The sequence below is a fragment of the Cherax quadricarinatus genome, chromosome 8 (assembly GCF_038502225.1).
Source record: "Cherax quadricarinatus isolate ZL_2023a chromosome 8, ASM3850222v1, whole genome shotgun sequence".
Lineage (NCBI taxonomy): Eukaryota > Metazoa > Arthropoda > Malacostraca > Decapoda > Parastacidae > Cherax > Cherax quadricarinatus.
Genome location: NC_091299.1, coordinates 30894562 through 30920560, shown reverse-complemented (window position 1 = coordinate 30920560; position 25999 = coordinate 30894562). Strand labels below are relative to the sequence as shown.

The following is a 25999-nucleotide window of genomic DNA, read 5'->3' as shown; positions in this document are numbered from 1 at the left end:
AATTAGGCTCTAAGAGTACTCATTTCTTAACTTTACATTTTAAGGTATACATTTTTTTTTTTCAGGGGCGAGAAAGGGCATCAGCAATTATGTTAAGGGATCCACTTAAGTGTTGAATACTAATCAGATAAGGTTGGATCCTCAGAGCCCACCTGAGGATTCGGGTGTTCTTTGATTTCATAGAATTAATATAAATTAAAGGGTTGTGATCAGAAAATACCATAATTTTATGGGGGGAGGTTCCCAGATAAACATCAAAATTTCCAAAGATATTACTAGGGCAAGAGCTTCTTTCTCTACAGTGGCGTAATTCTTTTGGTGACGTTTTAACTTTGTAGAAAAATAAGATATAGGATGCAAAATATCAGTAGAGGGGGATTTCTGAAGTAACACTGCCCCCACAGCATAACCGCTGGCATCGTTGTGTAAATAGAAGGGTTGATTAAAGTCAGGACTTTTCAATACGGGTGACGAAGAAAGCAACCGCTTCAACCGATTAAAAGCTATCTCACAATCTTTCGTCCAGCAAAACTTCATCTTACTACTGGTTAACTCAGTAAGAGGAGATGCAACCTGAGAAAAATTAGGACAGAAACGTCGATAATAACCAGTCATTCCAAGGAACCTCTGTATAGACTTTCTATCTTGAGGGATAGGAAACTCGGCAATGGCCCTAACTTTTACATCAACAGGACGTACCTCACCTTGACCTATACAAAAACCGAGGTATTTAATCTTGGCTTGTCCAAACTGACACTTGGCTAAATTTATGGTGAAGTTGTACTTTTCTAACTTCTTAAATAAGGTTTCCAGGCGAATTAAATGTTGCTCCCACTCATTGTAAATATATAACAAGATCATCTAGATATGCATCCACTCCTTTTAAATCATTGGTCAGCAGGTTTATCAGGCGCTGAAAGGTAGAGGCCGCGTTACACAACCCGAAGGGCATAACACGATAATTGAATAATCAGCCTTGTATAGTAAATGCGGATATTTCTTGGGCTCGCTGGGTAAGCGGCACTTGGTAATAGCCCCTTAATAAATCCAGGTGGGTGACATAGGCGGCTCCTGATACTCTGACTATTAGATCATCAATACGGGGTAGTGGGAAACCATCTGGTACCGTGAGAGCATTAACCTTACGATAATCAGTGCACATTCTAGAAGTTCCATCAGGCTTGGGAACTAATATACAGGGCGAGGCCCACGGACTTTTACTCCGTTCTATGAGTCCATGGGACAACAAAAATTCTACTTCTTTATTTAATGTTTCTTGTTTGAGTGGACTTGCCCTATAAGGTGACTGTTTGCAAGGCTTTGCTCCTTGTACATCTATGTGGTGAATTCTCAATGTACAACACCTAGGGACATCATCGAATAAAACCTCATAACGTAATATCAAGTCTTTGATATCTTTGGCTTTCTTCAAATCAAGGTCCATAAGAAAGGTATCAAGAGATTGCAATGTCTCTGAATTTTTTAAATGTACTTCTATCGCTTTAGAGATGCTGGGCAGACTTACATTTTCAGTTTCAGCTAAAGGAAGAACTGTCGTAACTGGTACGATACTAGGGTGGTAAGCCTTAAGTTGGTTTATGTGATAAGTATGTTTTGCTTTTCTCTTTCCTGGAGTTTATAGTACATAATTTACCTCATTGAGCCACTCAATCACTTCCAAAGGACCTTCGTATCTAGGTTGCAGAGCGTGTCCAGGTAAGAATTTCTGTGCCATCACACTGTCACCTGGAAATAAATGGTATAAAATACCGACACAATGGCAATATAAACACAAATGCAGTATAATGTGATCCTTTATTGACTACGTTCTGTTTGTGACTTGAAAAAGCCCACTGTGTGGGCGAAACGTAGTCAATAAAGGATCACATTATACTGCATTTGTGTTTATATTGCCACACTGTCACCTGGTTTGAAGAAACGAGAGCGTGTGTGTTTGTCATAACAATGCTTCATCTTGGATTGGGCCTTAGCTAAGTTTTTTGAGGCTAATTCCCTCAGTTGTGACAAACGCTTTTGCATTAGAGTTGGAGTTGTTTTAAGCAAGGGTTCGGATTTTCCGGTCCATGAATCTTTTAGTACGGCAAGGGGGCCGCGTACTTGGTGTCCGTAAATTAATTCAAATGGACTGAACCCAGTGCTTTCTTGTTCGCTTTCCCTTAAGGCGAACAAGAGGAATGGTATTCCTTCGTCCCAATCTCTGGAAAACTGCTCGCAGTACGCTCTCATCATTGATTTTAATGTTTGATGAAATCGTTCGAGGGCTCCTTGCGACTGAGGGTGATAAGCAACAGAAAATACGGACTTAATTCCGAGGTGAGATAAGGCATCACGAAACATCTTAGAGGTAAAATTTGAACCTTGATCGGATTGAATTATTCGGGGAATCCCCATCTGTGAGAAAATTTTTTGCAAAGCTCGAACAATGATGCGAGAATTAATTTTTCTCAAAGGGATAGCCTCTGGATATCGAGTAACGACATCCATAATTGTAAACAGATATTAATTCCCTTGTTTAGTCTTGGGTAACAACCAACACAATCTATTATCAGGCGTGAGAAGGGCTCACCACTGACGGGAATTGGAATGAGGGGAGCTGGTGGAGATGTGTGTGAAGGTTTGCCGGTCACTTGGCAGACTTGACAACCTTTTAGATAGCTTTCCACAGTCTCCTTCATTCTGGGCCAATGAAAATGCTTGGCTATTTTGCCCAGCGTTTTCTTTACTCCCAAATGTCCTCCCATGGGACTATGGTGGGCGAAACTAATAGCCAATTCTCTAAAGGTGCTAGGTAGCACTACTAGATGTTTGCTGGTAGACAGATGATCGTCGGAAGACAAAAGAGACTTTTCCTTTCTCATTAATATACCATTAGCAAGATAGTAACAATGGTCCAGGTCTTGGGCGTCGTCTTCTGTAATAGCTATCTCTCGTAATTTTTCTAGGGATGGATCAAGGAACTGATCCCTTATTAAATCTTCTTTCGATAGCATTTTAATATCAAAATCTTGAAAAGGGCCGAACATAGAATATTTCAGATTTGAAGATCCGGGTTTTAAGGATCGGCTGAACAATAAATCGAGACCTAAATCTTCGCCTTCACTTAGGACTTCAGTTGACAAAGGATTTTGAGGCGCTCTAGACATTGCTCTAGTTATAACATTGAGAGGAAATAAGGTAGGAGCCTCTTTTCGAGCTTCCATGGCATAGTTAATGTCAGTAGAATTATCAATAACTAGAGGCTCTCGGCTTATACCCGGATAGTCTAGATCATTGCCTATGAGTAAGTCAACGCCCTGAATAGGAAAAGTTTCACTGGATATACCTACCGACACAAAGCCAGTATAGGTTGGTGTTTGGATGTATATCCTGTGAAGAGGCACTCTTATAATGGCGCCTCCATAGGCTTCTAATAAGACATCTAGCTTTGTGTGAGTCATATCACTTACGGGAAGTATGTCCTGCTTCAACAATGTTAAATAACTTCCAGTATCACGGAAGGAATTAATTTCAACTAATTGAGTCTCGTCTATTCCAACTTTCACTTTAGCAAAGTAGGGACTCATAGCTGAGTGAATATCTTTTTCTGAAACAGCTCTAGTATTGAGTCATCTAGAATGACTACTGATTCGTTCTTGTGAACCTTGTTCGGTACTAGGGTTCAGTTTCTTTTGAGTTGTCGATGAAAATATTACCTGAGTTGGGAAACTAAGTCGCTCGTTCCTGGTATCCCTCTCTAGCCAATAACAGTGTTTCCTTAAATGCCCTTTCTTATTACAATAAGTGCAGTTCAACTCACTGTTATGCCTTAGTGGTTTTGAACTTTTCCTAGAGTTAGATCTAAATTTATTATTAATGGGCGTGGAGGCATCATAGGAGGTCGGGTAAGGATTCTGTATGCGATGCATCTCTGTAAGATTGGATCGTCCTTTCTTAGGGGCATATTTAGTCACTGTTTCCTTACTTTTTGTTTCGCCAATCAATTGTTGAGATATTTCATAATTATCGGCGAGCGAGGCTGTTTCTAGTATATTTACTATGGGGCAACTAATCAAATACCTATGTAAGTCTTCTCGTAAATTATTATAGAAATCCTCATGCAGGATCAATTGGGAAAGACTTTCCATAGATTTACAGTTAGAAGCTCTACACCATCTCTCAAGAGAGATTTTCTTTTCACGAGCAAAATCCACATACGGCTGAGTTGGCTGGCGTTTTAATGCTCTAAAGGTTTTTTGATAACTTACTGGGAGGAGATCATAAGCCTCTAGGATAGCCTTCTTAACGGAATCATAATCCATATATTTCTCAAAAGGTAACGTAGCCGTACAACTTTGAGCTTTACCAGACAATGAAGTATGTAATAAGGTTGCCCAGTGTTGTCGGGGCCAGCTCATAGCACGTGCTTGATTCTCAAAGACTTCAAAATAAGTATCTAAATCTTCGTCATTAAATCTTGGAACCATAGATGCAGCTTTTTGTATATTGAAAGAATCATTTGAGGATTCAGTACATCTTTCACTCACATTTCCTTGTTGTTGTTGTCTTATATAGCGGAGCATTTCCCTTTGAAAGTCTTCTTCATTTAATTTATGCTGAGCCTCAATTTGAGCAGCCTGTAAAATAAATAGTCTCTCTAATTTCTCAAACTGACTTTGAGAAATATGCCCCGATGGTATCGAAAATGAGGGAATTGAACTGGCGGTATGTGGATATCCCTTTGGACATGCACCTTGGTGAAGGCCAGGCTGACCATTAATAGGAATTCCTTCAGTAACGGGCGAATGCCGAACAGTGGCTGCACCCTGCAATACTTCATCTACTTTACTAGAGGCCAAAGCGGGACCTAATCTATCTGATTCAATTTCAAGATCAACTCTTTGAAATTGTCCTTCTAATACTTCGATTCTGGACTGGTAGCTTACTTGAGAAACTAAACTTTCAGAGTCAGAATCTCCTGCTACATGATGGTTAGAGGCCCCTGGAAACAATTTGTTTCTAATTATTGCCCTTACAGTATTGGCTGTATATCTATCATATGGTACTCTCAATTTACGGGCTATCTGCCAGCACGTTTGAAGTTTCAAGGAGTCCAGCTTTGACAATGTTAAATCTTCAAATAACTCTTTAATGTGATCTTCCATGATCAATATTTTGAAATTAACTAAAGATAAATTCCCAGTATATAACTTTAATATTGTTCTTTTGATCAATGTCTTAGAACAACAGAGCTCCCGGACAGGCCCCCATTTGTTGCAAATAAGAAATTTTTTAAAAAACTTCAGAATGTGGCCTGTTACCATTTATTTCTTATGCAACAAGATTTTTGGATCCGAGTTATAGGTATTTTAGAGTCTAGGGGAAATAATTTCAACTGGGAAACTCCATAGAATAATATTCAAATTTATTAAAGTATTTAAATACAATACTTTATCTTCTCTTTGTAGTTAATGTAACTTAATACTTTGTACAATAAATTTACCATATACATTTAGTTCAAAATCATGGAAATGTCACATTAATAAGGAAGTTTAATTATTCTTCCTGTAATTCAGTCTTCAATAACATTTACGTCTTTGTCTTAACAAGATTGTAAACTCAAAATACAAAAGGTGCAAGATTTAACAAGACCTTTGAATCTGGCCGTAAAGTATCTCTATGGATTACTGAACTGACCAAGAATATAAATATCAAAAGAGTCTTTCAAAGCAATTAGGAACAAAGTGAGTCAGCTCTTGAGTCCAATTCTCAAAACCATTCAAACTGTACACCGTAAGAGCCAATATACGATCAGTTGTCAGGGCTAGAGCAGGGAGCAGACTGACTACTTGCCAGTCTGTTGACTTGTCGTCAGGTTGGATCAGCTGACCCACGTCAGCCAGCCGGACATAAACAATTGAACAATTCACCGGATAGTACTGAGACTTAAATTCTACTCTATATACACAAGAAATCCTACCTAACAATAATACTAAAATAATAGTGATAATAACAAAATAGTGATAATAACGATAATAGTGATAATAGTGATAATAGTGATAATAGCGATAATAGCGATAATACCATGGTATTTTTCATATATTAACAGATAATAATATAACGCCGAAAGTCTCTATTTTAGCTATAAACGGGGACTTTCGCGCTATAATATTAAGTGATGAACATATTCTCTTACAACAGTTAAATAACACAGGATGACCAATTTCGAAGATATAACAAATATATATATAGATGTATATATATATATATATATAAATATATATATATATATATATATATATATATACATATATATATATTATATATATATATATATATATATATATATATATATATATATATATATATATATTTGAACCAAGTGAGAGAGTAATTGTGGTAGGGGACCTGAATGCTAAAGTAGGAGAAACTTTTAGAGAGGGTGTGGTAGGTAAGTTTGGGGTGCCAGGTGTAAATGATAATGGGAGCCCTTTGATTGAACTTTGTATAGAAAGGGGTTTAGTTATAGGTAATACATATTTTAAGAAAAAGAGGATAAATAAGTATACACGATATGATGTAGGGCGAAATGACAGTAGTTTGTTGGATTATGTATTAGTAGATAAAAGACTGTTGAGTAGACTTCAGGATGTACATGTTTATCGAGGGGCCACAGATATATCAGATCACTTTCTAGTTGTAGCTACACTGAGAGTAAAAGGTAGATGGGATACAAGGAGAATAGAAGTATCAGGGAAGAGAGAGGTGAAGGTTTATAAACTAAAAGAGGAGGCAGTTAGGGTAAGATATAAACAGCTATTGGAGGATAGATGGGCTAATGAGAGCATAGGCAATGGGGTCGAAGAGGAATGGGGTAGGTTTAAAAATGTAGTGTTAGAGTGTTCAGCAGAAGTTTGTGGTTACAGGAAAGTGGGTGCAGGAGGGAAGAGGAGCGATTGGTGGAATGATGATGTAAAGAGAGTAGTAAGGGAGAAAAAGTTAGCATATGAGAAGTTTTTACAAAGTAGAAGTGATGCAAGGAGGGAAGAGTATATGGAGAAAAAGAGAGAGGTTAAGAGAGTGGTGAAGCAATGTAAAAAGAGAGCAAATGAGAGAGTGGGTGAGCTGTTATCAACAAATTTTGTTGAAAATAAGAAAAAGTTTTGGAGTGAGATTAACAAGTTAAGGAAGCCTAGAGAACAAATGGATTTGTCAGTTAAAAATAGGAGAGGAGAGTTATTAAATGGAGAGTTAGAGGTATTGGGAAGATGGAGGGAATATTTTGAGGAATTGTTAAATGTTGATGAAGATAGGGAAGCTGTGATTTCGTGTATAGGGCAAGGAGGAATAACATCTTGTAGGAGTGAGGAAGAGCCAGTTGTGAGTGTGGGGGAAGTTCGTGAGGCAGTAGGTAAAATGAAAGGGGGTAAGGCAGCCGGGATTGATGGGATAAAGATAGAAATGTTAAAAGCAGGTGGGGATATAGTTTTGGAGTGGTTGGTGCAATTATTTAATAAATGTATGGAAGAGGGTAAGGTACCTAGGGATTGGCAGAGAGTATGCATAGTTCCTTTGTATAAAGGCAAAGGGGATAAAAGAGAGTGCAAAAATTATAGGGGGATAAGTCTGTTGAGTGTACCTGGTAAAGTGTATGGTAGAGTTATAATTGAAAGAATTAAGAGTAAGACGGAGAATAGGATAGCAGATGAACAAGGAGGCTTTAGGAAAGGTAGGGGGTGTGTGGACCAGGTGTTTACAGTGAAACATATAAGTGAACAGTATTTAGATAAGGCTAAAGAGGTCTTTGTGGCATTTATGGATTTGGAAAAGGCGTATGACAGGGTGGATAGGGGGGCAATGTGGCAGATGTTGCAAGTGTATGGTGTAGGAGGTAGGTTACTGAAAGCAGTGAAGAGTTTTTACGAGGATAGTGAGGCTCAAGTTAGAGTATGTAGAAAAGAGGGAAATTTTTTCCCAGTAAAAGTAGGCCTTAGACAAGGATGTGTGATGTCACCGTGGTTGTTTAATATATTTATAGATGGGGTTGTAAGAGAAGTAAATGCGAGGGTCTTGGCAAGAGGCGTGGAGTTAAAAGATAAAGAATCACACACAGGGTGGGAGTTGTCACAGCTGCTCTTTGCTGATGACACTGTGCTCTTGGGAGATTCTGAAGAGAAGCTGCAGAGATTGGTGGATGAATTTGGTAGGGTGTGCAAAAGAAGAAAATTAAAGGTGAATACAGGAAAGAGTAAGGTTATGAGGATAACAAAAAGATTAGGTGATGAAAGATTGAATATCAGATTGGAGGGAGAGAGTATGGAGGAGGTGAACGTATTCAGATATTTGGGAGTGGACGTGTCAGCGGATGGGTCTATGAAAGATGAGGTGAATCATAGAATTGATGAGGGAAAAAGAGTGAGTGGTGCACTTAGGAGTCTGTGGAGACAGAGAACTTTGTCCTTGGAGGCAAAGAGGGGAATGTATGAGAGTATAGTTTTGCCAACGCTCTTATATGGGTGTGAAGCATGGGTGATGAATGTTGCAGCGAGGAGAAGGCTGGAGGCAGTGGAGATGTCATGTCTGAGAGCAATGTGTGGTGTGAATATAATGCAGAGAATTCGTAGTTTGGAAGTTAGGAGGAGGTGCGGGATTGCCAAAACTGTTGTCCAGAGGGCTGAGGAAGGGTTGTTGAGGTGGTTCGGACATGTAGAGAGAATGGAGCGAAACAGAATAACTTCAAGAGTGTATCAGTCTGTAGTGGAAGGAAGGCGGGGTAGGGGTCGGCCTAGGAAGGGCTGGAGGGAGGGGGTAAAGGAGGTTTTGTGTGCGAGGGGCTTGGACTTCCAGCAGGCATGCGTGAGCGTGTTTGATAGGAGTGAATGGAGACAAATGGTTTTTAATACTTGACGTGCTGTTGGAGTGTGAGCAAAGTAACATTTATGAAGGGATTCAGGGAAACCGGCAGGCCGGACTTGAGTCCTGGAGATGGGAAGTACAGTGCCTGCACTCTGAAGGAGGGGTGTTAATGTTGCAGTTTAAAAACTGTAGTGTAAAGCACCCTTCTGGCAAGACAGTGATGGAGTGAATGATGGTGAAAGTTTTTCTTTTTCGGGCCACCCTGCCTTGGTGGGAATCGGCCAGTGTGATAATAATAATAAAAAAAAAAAAAAAAAAAAAAAAAAAAAAAAAAAAAAAAAAAAAAAAAAAAAAAAAAAAAAAAAATAATATACATATACATATATATATATATATATACATATACATATATATATATATATATATACATACATATATATGTATATATATATATATATATATATATATATATGCCCTCTTGGGCCCAGTGTCATCGATGTGATCCTAGAAAAAAAAAATCTCAGCCCTCAGGACGATGGAAGGCAGAATGAAAGTCATCGATACACATGATGCTTTCTGCCTACTCACCAGGTGCCTGTCAATCCCAAACTCTTCCTGAGATGTTCCCCAGCTTTCAGCAGTTCGAAACTCAAGAAATATGACTCTCTTCTTAAGACCATACTAGAGAGTGTATTGAATCTTTCCCTCAAAGATGGACAATGGTTGCGAGCCTCACTTCTAGTCAGGCTTGGGGGGCTGGGAGTACGCAAATCCTCCCAGATTTCCCTACCAGCTTTCCTATCCTCTGCCATAGCATCAAATGAGTTAACAAATTCTTCCGGACAACTTCAGTGACTCAGCAGGAATACAGGACCCTAGCTATGCCAGTGCCATCACTGAATGGGAAACTCTTGTTGCTCCAGCACCAAAACTTAGTGCAGCACTGGCCTACAAACAGTCAAGTTGGGATGGCCCCATCGCTGAAAAGGGGCTTGCAAACATGCTTAGGGCTGTAACATCAGACAGGGAGACTGCTCGTCTCCAATCTGTGTGCGCACCTCACTCCGGGGACTTCTCCAAACAGTTCCCATTTCGGCAATGGGAACACGCCTCGACCCTAAGACCCTCCATATTGCAGTGGCTCTGCGCCATGCTGTCCCAGCACGGAATAAATGTGGTTGTGCAAGACAGGTATACAATACCGACAAGATGAAAGTTAAGACACTTGTGCAACATCTGGTTATCTTTATTGTAGACGTTTCGCCATCCAGTGGCTTTATCAATACAGATTCTTGGACATAATAAGAAAAAGAAGAACTATATACAAAAGATGAGGTAATCATTTCCTCAGCCTCGGAGGTGGTGTTTACAGCACCATGGTTGTAGAGATTCTCTTCAACCATGGTGCTGTAAACGTCTACAATAAAGATAACCAGATGTTGCACAAGTGTCTTAACTTTCATTTCACGGAATAAATGTGCATTTGCGGCAATGCGCAAGCCGACCAATATGGTCTACATAGTCTTAACTGTTCCAAAACGAAGGGCTGGCACAGAAGACACAATGAAGTCAATGATATAAAGAGAACCCTTGCTACAGCTGGATACCCAGCCGAGAGATAGTCCCGATCACTCAGAGAAGTGTTACCTGACTCAGTGTGGCAACACTGATCAGCAGCAACACCCTGCCGACCAGCACTAAATGGGATATAGGTAAGTACGTAAGTAAGTAAGTTTATTCAGGTATACACAAATACAGTTACATACAATTATCATACATAGTCGCATATGTGTATAGAACCTAGGATAACCCAAAAAAGTCAGACACTTGAGTGACTTATTTCCATTGGGGTCCTTTTACCTTATTATTATAATATAAATGTTATATTTTCTTATTATTCTATAATGAAGATAACATCTTATTTTTTTTCCAACAAGTCGGGTCATTACTAGGAATAAGGTAAAATTTACACGTATGTTAGCTAAAAAATAGAAAATCATTCCCCTCCCTTTCTGTAGCTACATTCATCAAACACCTTTTGGCTCCCTTCTTGAACTGGTTCATGCTATGACTGGCTTTGACATGTGCGGGTAGTCTGTTCCATTACTTTATTGCTGTACAATATTATTATTATTATTGTAATCAAGGGGGAAGCGCTAAACCCGGAGGATTATACAGCGCCTGGGGGGGGATGTGGAAGGCATTCAGGCTTAATTCGGGGAACTGGAGCACAGATCCAATTCCCTAAATCAAGAGCCCCTCACCAACATCAAGGAACCTTCCTTGAGGGGTGCTGTACAATAAAAGGTGTTTGAAGCCTGGCCAATGACTGTGGGTACTACAAAGTTGTGCTCTCTCCCCCTTGTACTATGATTGCTTTGGTTCCCAACCTTGACAAAATTGACAGCAAGATATTCTGGACACTGTTCGTGAGCAATTTTATAAACATGATTTAGCTTCAGTTGTTTTACTCTGTCTTCAACATTCAGCATATCCAACTGCTGTAATTCATCCTGGCCTACATGTTCTCTTGGTCCCAGCCACAGGATGAATCTTACGATTGTGTTCTGGGTGATTTGCAGTCTATCTTTCAGTTTTTTTGTCAAGGCAGAGTACCATGAAGAGCAAGCGTAATCCATATGGCATTGTATAAGAGCTAGACATAGGGTCCTGCGAGCCTCAGTAGGTAGACACTGTGCTTGTCTGTAGAGGAACTTCAGTCTGGCATTCGCTTTCTTTACTACACTGTTCCCTATCAATTTTCCTGACATGCATGGGTCAAAGGGGATTCCCAGATATTTTACTGATGAAACCAAAGTAATGGGCTCCCCATTACACTGGACATTAAAATTATTTACCCTTCTCAGTTTAAGTTTCGTTCCAAAGAGAATGGCTTCAGTTTTCCCGAGGTGTAATGATAGTTTGTTGTCTACTAACCATTTGCCAGGATACATGAACATTATCCCATGGCTATAATGTAACCATCATACAGAATAGCGTAGTCACACACTGCGGGTGTTCTCAAATTTGTCTATTAATACAAAAACACTATGTGATGATGAACGCTACAACCGTCACTAGAGTGTTCGATGATTTATTAACATTTCTCCTACATATCACTACAAGGTGTGGAGAATTATATTATGTTGCTGAGAATTTAACCGATTTCCCAGACTTCATCCTAAATGTCACATTCCACTGACCTAACTTGTACGTCAGTAGTGCTTCTGAGGTCCTCCAGAGAGATCAATAAAAAAAAAAGCCAAAGGTCTTCCAAGGGATCAATAACATATCTGGGTTACTCTAAAAGATTAATAATGAGTTTAGGTTTTCCAAAGGATCAGTAATGTGTTTAAAGTCCTCCGAAGGATCAACAACGTATCTAAGTTCCTCTAAACGATTAATAACGAGTCTTTGGTTTTCCTAAGAATCAGCAACTTGTGTAATGTCTATCAGACACTCAAAAACTAGTCTAAGGTCTTTCAAAGAATCAATGTCAAAGATGGGTCACATCGAGGTATATATTTTCAATATATCCTCAGAGTAAGAATATACATCTTTCAATGGAATGTATTAATATTGGTGAAGGACTCTTGATCCCCTTCCTTGGAGCACACCTGATTACCTACCATTTCCCATGCACTACGACGTCTATTTATTTAGCTCTTCCTATAAACGTGAATATTAATTGATAAGGTGTCCCGAAGCTGGATCGCTAGCGCACTCAGCTCACACACTGAGGTCCGGTGTTCGAATCTCCTCCGGTACGGCTGGAAAACATTAAGGACGTGTTTCCATAAGGCACCTGCTGTCCCTGTCCATGTTCACCCATCAGTTTAAAATGGGTACCTGGGTGTTAGTGGACTCGTGTGGGTGGCATCCTGGGACAAAACTGACGTAATTTGCCCAAAATGTTCAGCATTGATGTCAGCTAGGACTGTATACCTTGTACATGTACTTGTAGTAAATAAAGATATTATTATTATTATTATTATTATTATTATTATTATTATTATTATTATTATTATTATTATTATTATTGTTATTATTATTATTATTATTTTAAATTTACAGATATATGTTAATTTTTTTTTTTCACAAATGTGCTGACGATGTAGTATTGACTTTTGCGATTTATAACCTAATTAATTTCTCTTAAAAAATGCAGAATGTCGAGCATGTTTTACGAGGTATATGCTGAGCTCTAAGTTCACTTACAGTATTTATGTAGCCTTGATTCTTGTATGTCAGGAGAGTAAGTGAACACTAGTAAAAAGAAGTAGGTGCCAGGTTAAGTTCCTGTACAGACAGGCACAGTGCCTTACCTACTGAGGCTCGCAGGACCTTGTGTTTAATAGTTCTCATACAGTGCCATGTACATTATTCTTGTTCATGGTATTCTGCTCTAACCAAAAAAAAAAAAAGTAAGACATACAACATATTTCTCAGAATATGAAAGTAAGAATATCCTTGAATTGAAGGAATGAACTAGAACTGGAAATACTGAATATTAATGTCAGAATAAAACAACTGGAGCTATTTTTTTTTCAAGGTAAGATCCCAAAGCCAGTCTGGGTATAGGGTACATAAACACAGTTTTCTACTATCTACAGTAGGCGGTCAGGGCTGACATACAACAATAACGTGTGTAAGGGGCTGCCAGACCACATCAACACCAGTCTCAGCATAAGCCAGTAAGGGGCTGCCAGACCACATCAACACCAGTCTCAGCATAAGCCAGTAAGGGGCTGCCAGACCACATCAACACCAGTCTCAGCATAAGCCAGTAAGGGGCTGCCAGACCACATCAACACCAGTCTCAGCATAAGCCAGTAAGGGGCTGCCAGACCACATCAACATCACCAGTCTCAGCATAAGCCAGTAAGGGGCTGCCAGACCACATCAACACCAGTCTCAGCATAAGCCAGTAAGGGGCTGCCAGACCACATCAACACCAGTCTCAGCATAAGCCAGTAAGGGGCTGCCAGACCACATCAACATCAGTCTCAGCATAAGCCAGCTGCCAGTAACACCAGGCATAAGCCAGTAAGGGGCTGCCAGACCACATCAACACCAGTCTCAGCATAAGCCAGTAAGGGGCTGCCAGACCACATCAACATCAGTCTCAGCATAAGCCAGTAAGGGGCTGCCAGACCACATCAACACCAGTCTCAGCATAAGCCAGTAAGGGGCTGCCAGACCACATCAACACCAGTCTCAGCATAAGCCAGTAAGGGGCTGCCAGACCACATCAACACCAGTCTCAGCATAAGCCAGTAAGGGGCTGCCAGACCACATCAACATCAGTCTCAGCATAAGCCAGTAAGGGGCTGCCAGACCACATCAACACCAGTCTCAGCATAAGCCAGTAAGGGGCTGCCAGACCACATCAACATCAGTCTCAGTATAAGCCAGTAAGGGGCTGCCAGACCACATCAACATCAGTCTCAGTATAAGCCAGTAAGGGGCTGCCAGACCACATCAACACCAGTCTCAGCATAAGCCAGTAAGGGGCTGCCAGACCACATCAACACCAGTCTCAGCATAAGCCAGTAAGGGGCTGCCAGACCACATCAACATCAGTCTCAGCATAAGCCAGTAAGGGGCTGCCAGACCACATCAACACCAGTCTCAGCATAAGCCAGTAAGGGGCTGCCAGACCACATCAACATCAGTCTCAGTATAAGCCAGTAAGGGGCTGCCAGACCACATCAACATCAGTCTCAGCATAAGCCAGTAAGGGGCTGCCAGACCACATCAACACCAGTCTCAGCATAAGCCAGTAAGGGGCTGCCAGACCACATCAACACCAGTCTCAGCATAAGCCAGTAAGGGGCTGCCAGACCACATCTACACCAGTCTCAGCATAAGCCAGTAAGGGGCTGCCAGACCACATCAACATCAGTCTCAGCATAAGCCAGTAAGGGGCTGCCAGACCACATCAACACCAGTCTCAGCATAAGCCAGTAAGGGGCTGCCAGACCACATCAACATCAGTCTCAGTATAAGCCAGTAAGGGGCTGCCAGACCACATCAACATCTGTCTCAGCATAAGCCAGTAAGGGGCTGCCAGACCACATCAACACCAGTCTCAGCATAAGCCAGTAAGGGGCTGCCAGACCACATCAACACCAGTCTCAGCATAAGCCAGTAAGGGGCTGCCAGACCACATCAACACCAGTCTCAGCATAAGCCAGTAAGGGGCTGCCAGACCACATCAACATCAGTCTCAGCATAAGCCAGTAAGGGGCTGCCAGACCACATCAACATCAGTCTCAGCATAAGCCAGTAAGGGGCTGCCAGACCACATCAACACCAGTCTCAGCATAAGCCAGTAAGGGGCTGCCAGACCACATCAACACCAGTCTCAGCATAAGCCAGTAAGGGGCTGCCAGACCACATCAACACCAGTCTCAGCATAAGCCAGTAAGGTGCTGCCAGACCACATCAACATCAGTCTCAGCATAAGCCAGTAAGGGACTGCCAGACCACATCAACATCAGTCTCAGCATAAGCCAGTAAGGGGCTGCCAGACCACATCAACACCAGTCTCAGCATAAGCCAGTAAGGGGCTGCCAGACCACATCAACACCAGTCTCAGCATAAGGCAGTAAGGGGCTGCCAGACCACATCAACACCAGTCTCAGCATAAGCCAGTAAGGGGCTGCCAGACCACATCAACACCAGTCTCAGCATAAGCCAGTAAGGGGCTGCCAGATCACATCAACATCAGTCTCAGCATAAGCCAGTAAGGGGCTGCCAGACCACATCAACACCAGTCTCAGCATAAGCCAGTTCAGGAAAAGAACTGAAGAGCACATATAACGAGTGAGGTCAGAGAAAAGGAGGAAAATGATTTCTGAATATGGTCATTCTTAGTACAACTTCCACTCAACTGATTTTTTTTTTCCTTCCTGACGTCCATGTAATTCTTTGTCGTGTATTTTATTTACTCACTTATTTACATTAGAATAATCTGATTTGTTTTGTTTTTATATTATTAACAATCATGAAGGATTTTTTACTGGATTAGTAGCTAGGATATTGTATTTAATAAATTAGGCTATTGTATCTATGAGTTAGGATACTGTATCTAATAAATTATGTTGTTGCATCCAAATTAGCATACTGTATCTAATAAATTAGGCTATTGTATCTATGAGTTAGGATACTGTATCTAATAAATTAGGCTATTGTATCTAAGTGTTAGGATACTGTATCGAATAAATTAAGCTATTGTATCTATGAGTTAGGATACTGTATCTAATAAATTAGGCTATTGTATCTAAGAGTTAGGATACTGTATCTCATAAATTATGTTGTTGCATCCAAATTAGGATACTGTATCGAATAAATTAGGCTATTGTATCTAAGTGTTAGGATACTGTATTTAATAAATTAGGCTATTGTATCTAAGTGTTAGGATACTGTATTTAATAAATTAGGCTATTGTATCTAAGTGTTAGGGTACTGTATCTAATAAATTAGGCTATTGTATCTAAGTGTTAGGATACTGTATCTAATAAATTAGGCTATTGTATCTAAGTGTTAGGATACTGTATTTAATAAATTAGGATATTGTATCTAAGTGTTAGGATACTGTATCTAATAAATTAGGCTATTGTATCTAAGTGTTAGGATACTGTATCTAATAAATTAGGCTATTGTATCTAAGTGTTAGGATACTGTATCTAATAAATTAGGCTATTATATATATATAAGTTAGGATACTGTATCTAATAAATTAGGCTATCTAATGTTAATACTGTATCTAGGCTATTATCTAAGTGTTAGGATACTGTATCTAATAAATTAGGCTATTATATATATATAAGTTAGGATACTGTATCTAATAAATTAGGCTATTATACATATATAAGTTAGGATACTGTATCTAATAGGCAGGGAGGGCTACAATGGAAATAAGTCAGTGACTTTTATAAATTATCCTCGGTAATTTACGCATATATTACTTTGAATGACAACTGTAAATCATCCAAAACTGTATAAATTGTACCCCAAAAAAATCTCCTTTGCTCTCTTCTCCTTATATATAATTTTTTCAGTCATCCTTGTAACCATCACTAGACTCTGAAACTCTTCAGTTGTGTTCAATTGCCTCGTCTATCACTGTGTAATTTTAAAACCCTAAATAATTGTATTTTTTTATTTCGTTTGTGTTTTTTATTTGTAACGCTGCTGCTACTGCCACTACAGCCAAGAATCATCTCTTTCTTCACACCTACCATCACAGTCATAACTATCTGCACAGCTACTACAGTTATAACCATCTTCACACCTATTACCACACTCATACCACCAACATAACTGCTACAGTCACAACCAGCTACATACATTACTACCTCAATTATATCTATCTACACACTTCACTACCACGATCATACTATTTGCATACAACTACCGCAATCACCATATACACACACACTAATATCAGTCACCACTATCCATACTACGACAGTCACCATTGTCCATACAGCTTCTACCACAACATTATACACAATTATCATAATCAACACTACCCACACATTACTATCACAATCTAAATTACACACCTCACGATCATCACTATCCACTATGAGTGTAATAGTGCGTAGACAGTGACGATTGTGATAGTGGATATGTAGATAGTGACGATTGTGGTAGTGGATGTTTAGGTAGAGACAATTGTGGTAGTGGATGTGTAGGTAGAGACAACTGTGGTAGTGGATGTGTAGGTAGAGACAATTGTGGTAGTAGATGTGTAGATAGAGAAAATTGTGGTAGTGAATGTGCAGGTAGAAACAATTATGGTAGTGGATGTGTAGATAGTGATGACTATGGTAATAATGTACACACACTACTACCACATTCATCACTACACATCCACCACCACAATCATGGCTATGCGCACATACATTACACTATTACAACAATCATCACTACACACACTACTACCACTTTCATTACACACACCTAACTACCACAATCGTCACTATCTACATTGCCTCAATCATCATCATAGCCCATGACAACACTATCAGCACACCACCCATCATCAACATTGCAATAGTTAATAATAATAATAATAATAATAATAATAATAATAATAATAATAATAATAATGAAAAAATTATACTCAGGTGAAAGTGTCATTGAGAGGGCAGGTTATATCACTCTCTTTATACTTTTAAAAATTCTCCCGAGTCGAGCTTCTTGTAGCAGTTAATTCTTCCAAGTCATGTGTTCCGTTTTTCACCAGTGTCTGTCTCTGTCTGTCACTCTCTCCCTGTCTCTCTCTCTCTGTCTGTCTCTCTCTGTCTCTCTCTCTTTCTCTCTCTCTCTCTCTCTCGAGAGAGAGAGAGAGAGAGAGAGGTGTAATATTTGTCTCTTATAATAAATTTGCTGCTGCCGCTACGTATATAAGTAATATAATCATTCAAATTATATTACTTATATACGTAGTCTCAGTTGTTAGAAATTTACATTTGATTTTTTCACATTTTTCTTTGCAGCGACAAAAGGACTGGAGGTGATATAACACAAAATACTGAGAGGAATTGATGGGGTGAACAGGGATAGATTGTTTGAGAGATGGGAAACAGGAACACCACGACACAGTTGAAAGTTGAAAGCGAATATGAGTCACAGTGATGTCAGGAAGCTTTTCTTCAGCCTAAGAGTAGTCAGGAAATGGAACGACCTCTGGAGAAAAAAGCGGTAGAGGCAGGATCCATACATTGCTTTAAGAAGAGGTACGTTAAGACTCTCGAAGCCAGGGGTGAGTCTAGTAGCGACCAGGGAAGAGGCGGGGTCCAGGAGTTGAGACTCGACCTCTGCAGCCACATGTAGGCGAGTGCACACACAAACCCTCACACCTGCACTGTCACACTCGCTGGTCAGTCAGGCTCTCCGTCGTCTCCCAGCTACCCAAGGTCACTTACTCTCCTGTCCTAAAGTTACCCATGAAATTTTTATTTTCCACCTAATGCCTCATCTACTGTGCACCTGACATTCATCCTGTGGACGGTAGCGGCTACTGTGCACTCCACATTCATTTTTGTGGACGGTGGTGGTTAGTTTATTGTGCACTCCACACCTGTCCTGCGGATACACAAACATACAAACTGCAGTAGACCCTACAAGGGTTTACCCGAGGTAGCTTCCTGAGGTCACCGCCCCCGTGGCCCGGTCTCAGACCAGGCATCATGGTGCATCAGGGCCTGATCAACCAGGCTGTTACTGTTGGCCGCACGTAAGCAGACGTACGAACCATAGCCAGGCTGATAAGGTACTGACTTTAAATGCCTGTTCAGCTCCCTCTTGGTGACAGTCAGGGGTCTATTGGTAATCTCCCTTATGTATGCTGGGAGGCAGTTGAACAGTTATGGGTCCCTGACACGTACTGTGTTGTCTCTTAGTGTACTCGTGGCGCCTGTGGTTTTCATTGGGTGGATGTTGCACCACTTGCTGAGTCTTTTGCTTTCATAGGGAGTGATTCCCGTCTGCAGGTTTGGGACTAACTAAACAATATTTTGCAATTTTCTCAGTATGATACAATTATTAAAAGCTGTTTTGGGACATTTGTTGAAAATTTCTGGTATCTTATATTTATTAATGATCTAACTCACGATATGGTATTAAGTAAGTAAGTAAATAATTTTATTTAGGTATACACCAATAGAGTTACGTAGATTATCATACATAGCAGCATATGTGTGGAGAACCTGGGATAACCCAGAAAAGTCTAACAAAGTGACTTATTTCCATTGGGGTCCTTTTATTATTATTATTATCACACTGGCCGATTCCCACCAAGGCAGGGTGGCCCGAAAAGAAAAACTTTCACCATCATTCACTCCATCACTGTCTTGCCAGAAGGGTGCTTTACACTACAGTTTTTAAACTGCAACATTAACACCCCTCCTTCAGAGTGCAGGCACTGTACTTCCCATCTCCAGGACTCAAGTCCGGCCTGCCGGTTTCCCTGAATCCCTTCATAAATGTTACTTTGCTCACACTCCAACAGCACGTCAAGTATTAAAAACCATTTGTCTCCATTCACTCCTATCAAACACGCTCACGCATGCCTGCTGGAAGTCCAAGCCCCTCGCACACAAAACCTCCTTTACCCCCTCCCTCCAACCCTTCCTAGGCCGACCCCTACCCCGCCTTCCTTCCACTACAGACTGATACACTCTTGAAGTTATTCTGTTTCGCTCCATTCTCTCTACATGTCCGAACCACCTCAACAACCCTTCCTCAGCCCTCTGGACAACAGTTTTGGTAATCCCGCACCTCCTCCTAACTTCCAAACTACGAATTCTCTGCATTATATTCACACCACACATTGCCCTCAGACATGACATCTCCACTGCCTCCAGCCTTCTCCTCGCTGCAACATTCATCACCCATGCTTCACACCCATATAAGAGCGTTGGTAAAACTATACTCTCATACATTCCCCTCTTTGCCTCCAAGGACAAAGTTCTCTGTCTCCACAGACTCCTAAGTGCACCACTCACTCTTTTTCCCTCATCAATTCTATGATTCACCTCATCTTTCATAGACCCATCCGCTGACACGTCCACTCCCAAATATCTGAATACGTTCACCTCCTCCATACTCTCTCCCTCCAATCTGATATTCAATCTTTCATCACCTAATCTTTTTGTTATCCTCATAACCTTACTCTTTCCTGTATTCACCTTTAATTTTCTTCTTTTGCACACCCTACCAAATTCATCCACCAATCTCTGCAGCTTCTCTTCAGAATCTCCCAAGAGCACAGTGTCATCAGCAAAGAGCAGCTGTGACAACTCCCACCCTGTGTGTGATTCTTTATCTTTTAACTCCACGCCTCTTGCCAAGACCCTCGCATTTACTTCTCTTACAACCCCATCTATAAATATATTAAACAACCACGGTGACATCACACATCCTTGTCTAAGGCCTACTTTTACTGGGAAAAAATTTCCCTCTTTTCTACATACTCTAACTTGAGCCTCACTATCCTCGTAAAAACTCTTCACTGCTTTCAGTAACCTACCTCCTACACCATACACTTGCAACATCTGCCACATTGCCCCCCTATCCACCCTGTCATACGCCTTTTCCAAATCCATAAATGCCACAAAGACCTCTTTAGCCTTATCTAAATACTGTTCACTTATATGTTTCACTGTAAACACCTGGTCCACACACCCCCTACCTTTCCTAAAGCCTCCTTGTTCATCTGCTATCCTATTCTCCGTCTTACTCTTAATTCTTTCAATTATAACTCTACCATACACTTTACCAGGTACACTCAACAGACTTATCCCCCTATAATTTTTGCACTCTCTTTTATCCCCTTTGCCTTTATACAAAGGAACTATGCATGCTCTCTGCCAATCCCTAGGTACCTTACCCTCTTCCATACATTTATTAAATAATTGCACCAACCACTCCAAAACTATATCCCCACCTGCTTTTAACATTTCTATCTTTATCCCATCAATCCCGGCTGCCTTACCCCCTTTCATTTTACCTACTGCCTCACGAACTTCCCCCACACTCACAACTGGCTCTTCCTCACTCCTACAAGATGTTATTCCTCCTTGCCCTATACACGAAATCACAGCTTCCCTATCTTCATCAACATTTAACAATTCCTCAAAATATTCCCTCCATCTTCCCAATACCTCTAACTCTCCATTTAATAACTCTCCTCTAATATTTTTAACTGACAAATCCATTTGTTCTCTAGGCTTCCTTAACTTGTCCTTTTAATACCTTATTATTATACTATTATAAAGGAGATAATATCTTATTATTATACTGTAAAGGAGGTATACTAAAAATAAAGCAAAATGAGCTATTTACATGTGTTAGCTAAAAAATAAAGTCATTCTCCTCCCTTTCTGTCGCTACATTCATTAGGTACCTTTTGGCTCTCTTCTTGAACTGGTTCATGCTATGACTGGCTTTGACATGTGCGGGTAGTCTGTTCCATTACTTTATTGCTGTACCTACTATGATTGCTTTGGTTCCAGCCTTGACAAAATTGGCAGCAAGATATTCTGGACACAGTTTGTGAGCAATTTCATAAACATGATTTAATTTCAGTTGTTTTACTCTGTCTTCAAGGTTCAGCATATCCAATTGTTGTAATTCATCCTAGCCTACATGTTCTCTTGGACACAGGTCCAGAACGAATCTTACCATTTTGTTCTGGGTGATTTGCAGTTTATCTTTCAATTTTTTTGTCAAGGCAGAGTACCATGAAGAGCAAGCGTAGTCCATATGGCATTGTATAAGGGTAGACATAGGGTCCTGCGAGACTCAGTAGGTAGACACTGTGCTTGTCGGTAGAGGAACTTCAGTCTGGCATTCGGTTTCTTTACTACACTGTTCCTTATCAGTTCTCCTGACATTCATGGGTCAAACGGGATTCCCAGATACTTGACTGAGGAAACTGAAGTGATGGGCTCACCATTGCACCGGACGTTAAAATTATTTACCCTTCTCAGCTTATGTTTCGTGCCAAAGAGAATGGTTTCCATTTTCCCGAGGTGTAACGATAACGTGACTGTAAACAAATCAGGAAACGGGTGGAGTTTGAGCCTATGGTGAGTGAGTTGTAAAACTCACAGGCCAGTGCGTTAGCCACTCGGCTACTTGGCTCTATAAAGATTCATCCAACTAGGTATATTTTTCATATTCCACTGGCCTGTGACTTTTGAGGACTCAATTGCTTTGGTTCAAACCCCACCCGTTCCACCATTTAATGAACTAACCTAATATATGGTGTTTATGTATGGATACTACGTACTCAGTATATGGACCAGCAGGAGCATCGTCGACCCAAATGTCGCACTGTTGACAGTAGTGAAATAACACGTTGCATAGCAAGATATAACTGGAGCACGTTTCGCTATGTGCAGAGCTTTGTTCATGTATTGATAAAGCCTTACACAGAGTGAAAACTTGTCCTAGTAAATGCTTGTTCTTCAAGGTGTGCGTTGTCTTTAGTGATACTGTGTTCAAGGAAGTGACTATAAGATCATCTGTTATCTGTTTTGTTATCTGTTATCATTTAGTGTTTCCGGGAATCATTGCCTCTGCGCGTCCTAGTCTCAGAGCCCCCTTCCCCCCCACACACACAAACACACAAACACACACACAACAAACACACACAAACTGCAGGGTTGGTTAGATGTGACTACTTGAATTTAGCCCCAACAAATGCATGGTTATGAAGATTGAGGAAGGGGCCAGAAGACCGGACACGGAGTATAGACTCGGAGAGAGGATGCAGACCTTATTCAGAGCGAAGGACTTGGAAGTAAATATTCTGCCTAGGATATCACTAGAGGCTCACATCAGCCAAGAAACCTCTATAACCAATGTTCGCATAGCAAAGTTATTAATTCCACCTATATCACTCGTTCAAAAAGTCCACCACATCAAGAATCTCACTAAATAGTCATTCCGGGTGTTTTATACAACATATGTCAGGCCCATCTTGGAGTAAGCAGCACCAGTATGGAACCCACACCTGGGGAAGCATGTTATGAAACTGGAGAAATCTCATAAGTGTGCAACGAGACTAGTTCCAGAGCTAAGAGGCACGAGATACGAGGAAAGGCTAAAGGAATTTAATTTAACAACCCCAGAGGACAGGACCAGGGAAACATGCTAACAGCATAGAAAATATTCGGAGGGATTAATAGTGCAGCCATTGGCAAACTATTTGAGAGGCGGGAAACAGGTATTCAAGGTACAGTTGGAAGTTAAAGATAAAGAAGAGTCTCAGGGATGTCAAGAAGTATTTCTTCAGTCTCAGGATGGGCCAGGAGCCAATATATAGGTGAACAATATATAGGTGAATTAGCCTGACGACACTGGAGGACAGGGGGGTCAGGGGAGAGATGATAACGACATATAAAATACGGCGCGGAATAGACAAGGTGGACACAGAAAGGATGTTCCAGAGATGGGACAGAGAAACTAGGGGTCACAATTGGAAGTTGAAGACTCAGATGAGTCAAAGGGATGTTAGGAAGTATTTCTTCAGTCATAGAGTTGTCAGGCAGTGGAATAGCCTAGAAAGTGACGTAGTGGAGGCGGGAACCATACATAGTTTTAAAGCTCATGAAGCAGGGAGAGAGAGGCCCTAGTAGCAATCAGCGAAGAGGCGGGGCCAGGAGCTATGACTCCACCCCTGCAACCACAAATAGGTGAGCGCGTGCGCACACACACACACACACACACACACACACACACACACACACACACACACACACACACACATGACTAGTCCCAGAGCTAAGAGGTATGTCCTACGAGGAGAGGTTAAGGGAAATCAACCTGACGACACTGGAGGACAGGAGAGATAGGGAGGACATGATAACGACTTACAAAATACTGAGAGGAATTGACAAGGTGGACAAAGACAGGATGTTCCAGAGACTGGACACAGCAACACGGGGACACAGTTGGAAGCTGAAGACACAGATGAATCAAAGGGATGTTAGGAAGTATTTCTTCAGCCACAGAGTAGTCAGGAAGTGGAATAGTTTGGGAAGCGATGTAGTGGAGGCAGGATCCATACATACCTTTAAGCAGAGGTACGATAAAGCTCATGGTTCAGGGAGAGTGACCTAGTAGCGACCAGTGAAGAGGCGGGGCCAGGAGCTTGGACTCGACCCCTGCAACCTCAACTAGGTGAGTACACACGCACTCGTACATGCACACACACACACACGTATACACGCACACACACACACACACACACACACACACACACACACACACACACACACACACACACACACACACACACACACACACACACACACACACACACACACACTCACACACACACACGCATACACACACACACACACACACACACACACACACACACACATGCACACACACATGCCTGAGGCATGGAAGACAGCAAATGTAGTCCCAATCTTTAAAAAAGGAGACAGACATGAAGCATTAAACTACAGACCAGTGTCACTGACATGTATAGTATGCAAAATCATGGAGAAGATTATCAGCAGAAGAGTGGTGGAACACCTAGAAAGGAATGATCTCATCAACAGCAGCCAACATGGTTTCAGGGACGGGAAATCCTGTGTCACAAACCTACTGGAGTTCTATGACATGGTGACAGCAGTAAGACAAGAGAGAGAGGGGTGGGTGGATTGCATTTTCTTGGACTGCAAGAAGGCGTTTGACACAGTTCCACACAAGAGACTGGTGCAAAAACTGGAGGACCAAGCAGGGATAACAGGGAAGGCACTACAATGGATCAGGGAATACTTGACAGGAAGACAGCAGCGAGTCATGGTACGTGTCGAGGTGTCAGAGTGGGCACCTGTGATCCAGCAATTGGCTCCTGGAGTTCAATCCCACCAAGTGCAAAGTCATGAAGATTGGGGAAGGGCAAAGAAGACCGCAGACGGAGTACAGTCTAGGGGGCCAGAGGCTACAAACCTCACTCAAGGAAAAAGATCTTGGGGTGAGTATAACACCAGGCACATCTCCTGAAGCGCACATCAACCAAATAACTGCTGCAGCATATGGGCGCCTAGCAAACCTCAGAACAGCATTCCGACATCTTAATAAGGAATCATTCAGGACCCTGTACACCGTGTACGTTAGGCCCATATTGGAGTATGCGGCACCAGTTTGGAACCCACACCTAGCCAAGCACGTAAAGAAACTAGAGAAAGTGCAAAGGTTTGCAACAAGACTAGTCCCAGAGCTAAGAGGTATGTCCTACGAGGAGAGGTTAAGGGAAATCGACCTGACGACACTGGAGGACAGGAGAGATATGGGGACATGATAATGACATACAAAATACTGAGAGGAATTGACAAGGTGGACACAGCAACAAAGGGACACAGTTGGAAGCTGAAGACACAGATGAATCACAGGGATGTCACAGAGTAGTCAGGAAGTGGAATAGTTTGGAAAGCGATGTAGTGGAGGCAGGATCCATACATAGCTTCAAGCAGAGGTATGATAAAGCTCACGGTTCAGGGAGAGTGACCTAGTAGAGACCAGTGAAGAGGCAGGGCCAGGAGCAAGGACTCGACCCCTGCAACCTCAACTAGGTGAGTACAACTAGGTGAGTACACACACATACACA

General features: G+C 41.3%; 1 protein-coding gene across 1 annotated transcript in view; it reads right to left on the bottom strand.

Moving 5' to 3' along the window:
- The window catches only part of LOC128705524 (uncharacterized), a gene marked incomplete at its 3' end in the record, with an annotated part of 52306 nt that extends 47144 nt beyond the window's left edge, over positions 1–5162 (bottom strand). The window contains 1 exon segment of the mRNA XM_070082737.1: positions 4673–5162. Coding sequence (XP_069938838.1) covers positions 4673–5162 — 490 coding nt within the window.
- Positions 5163–25999: the final 20837 nt, after the last annotated feature.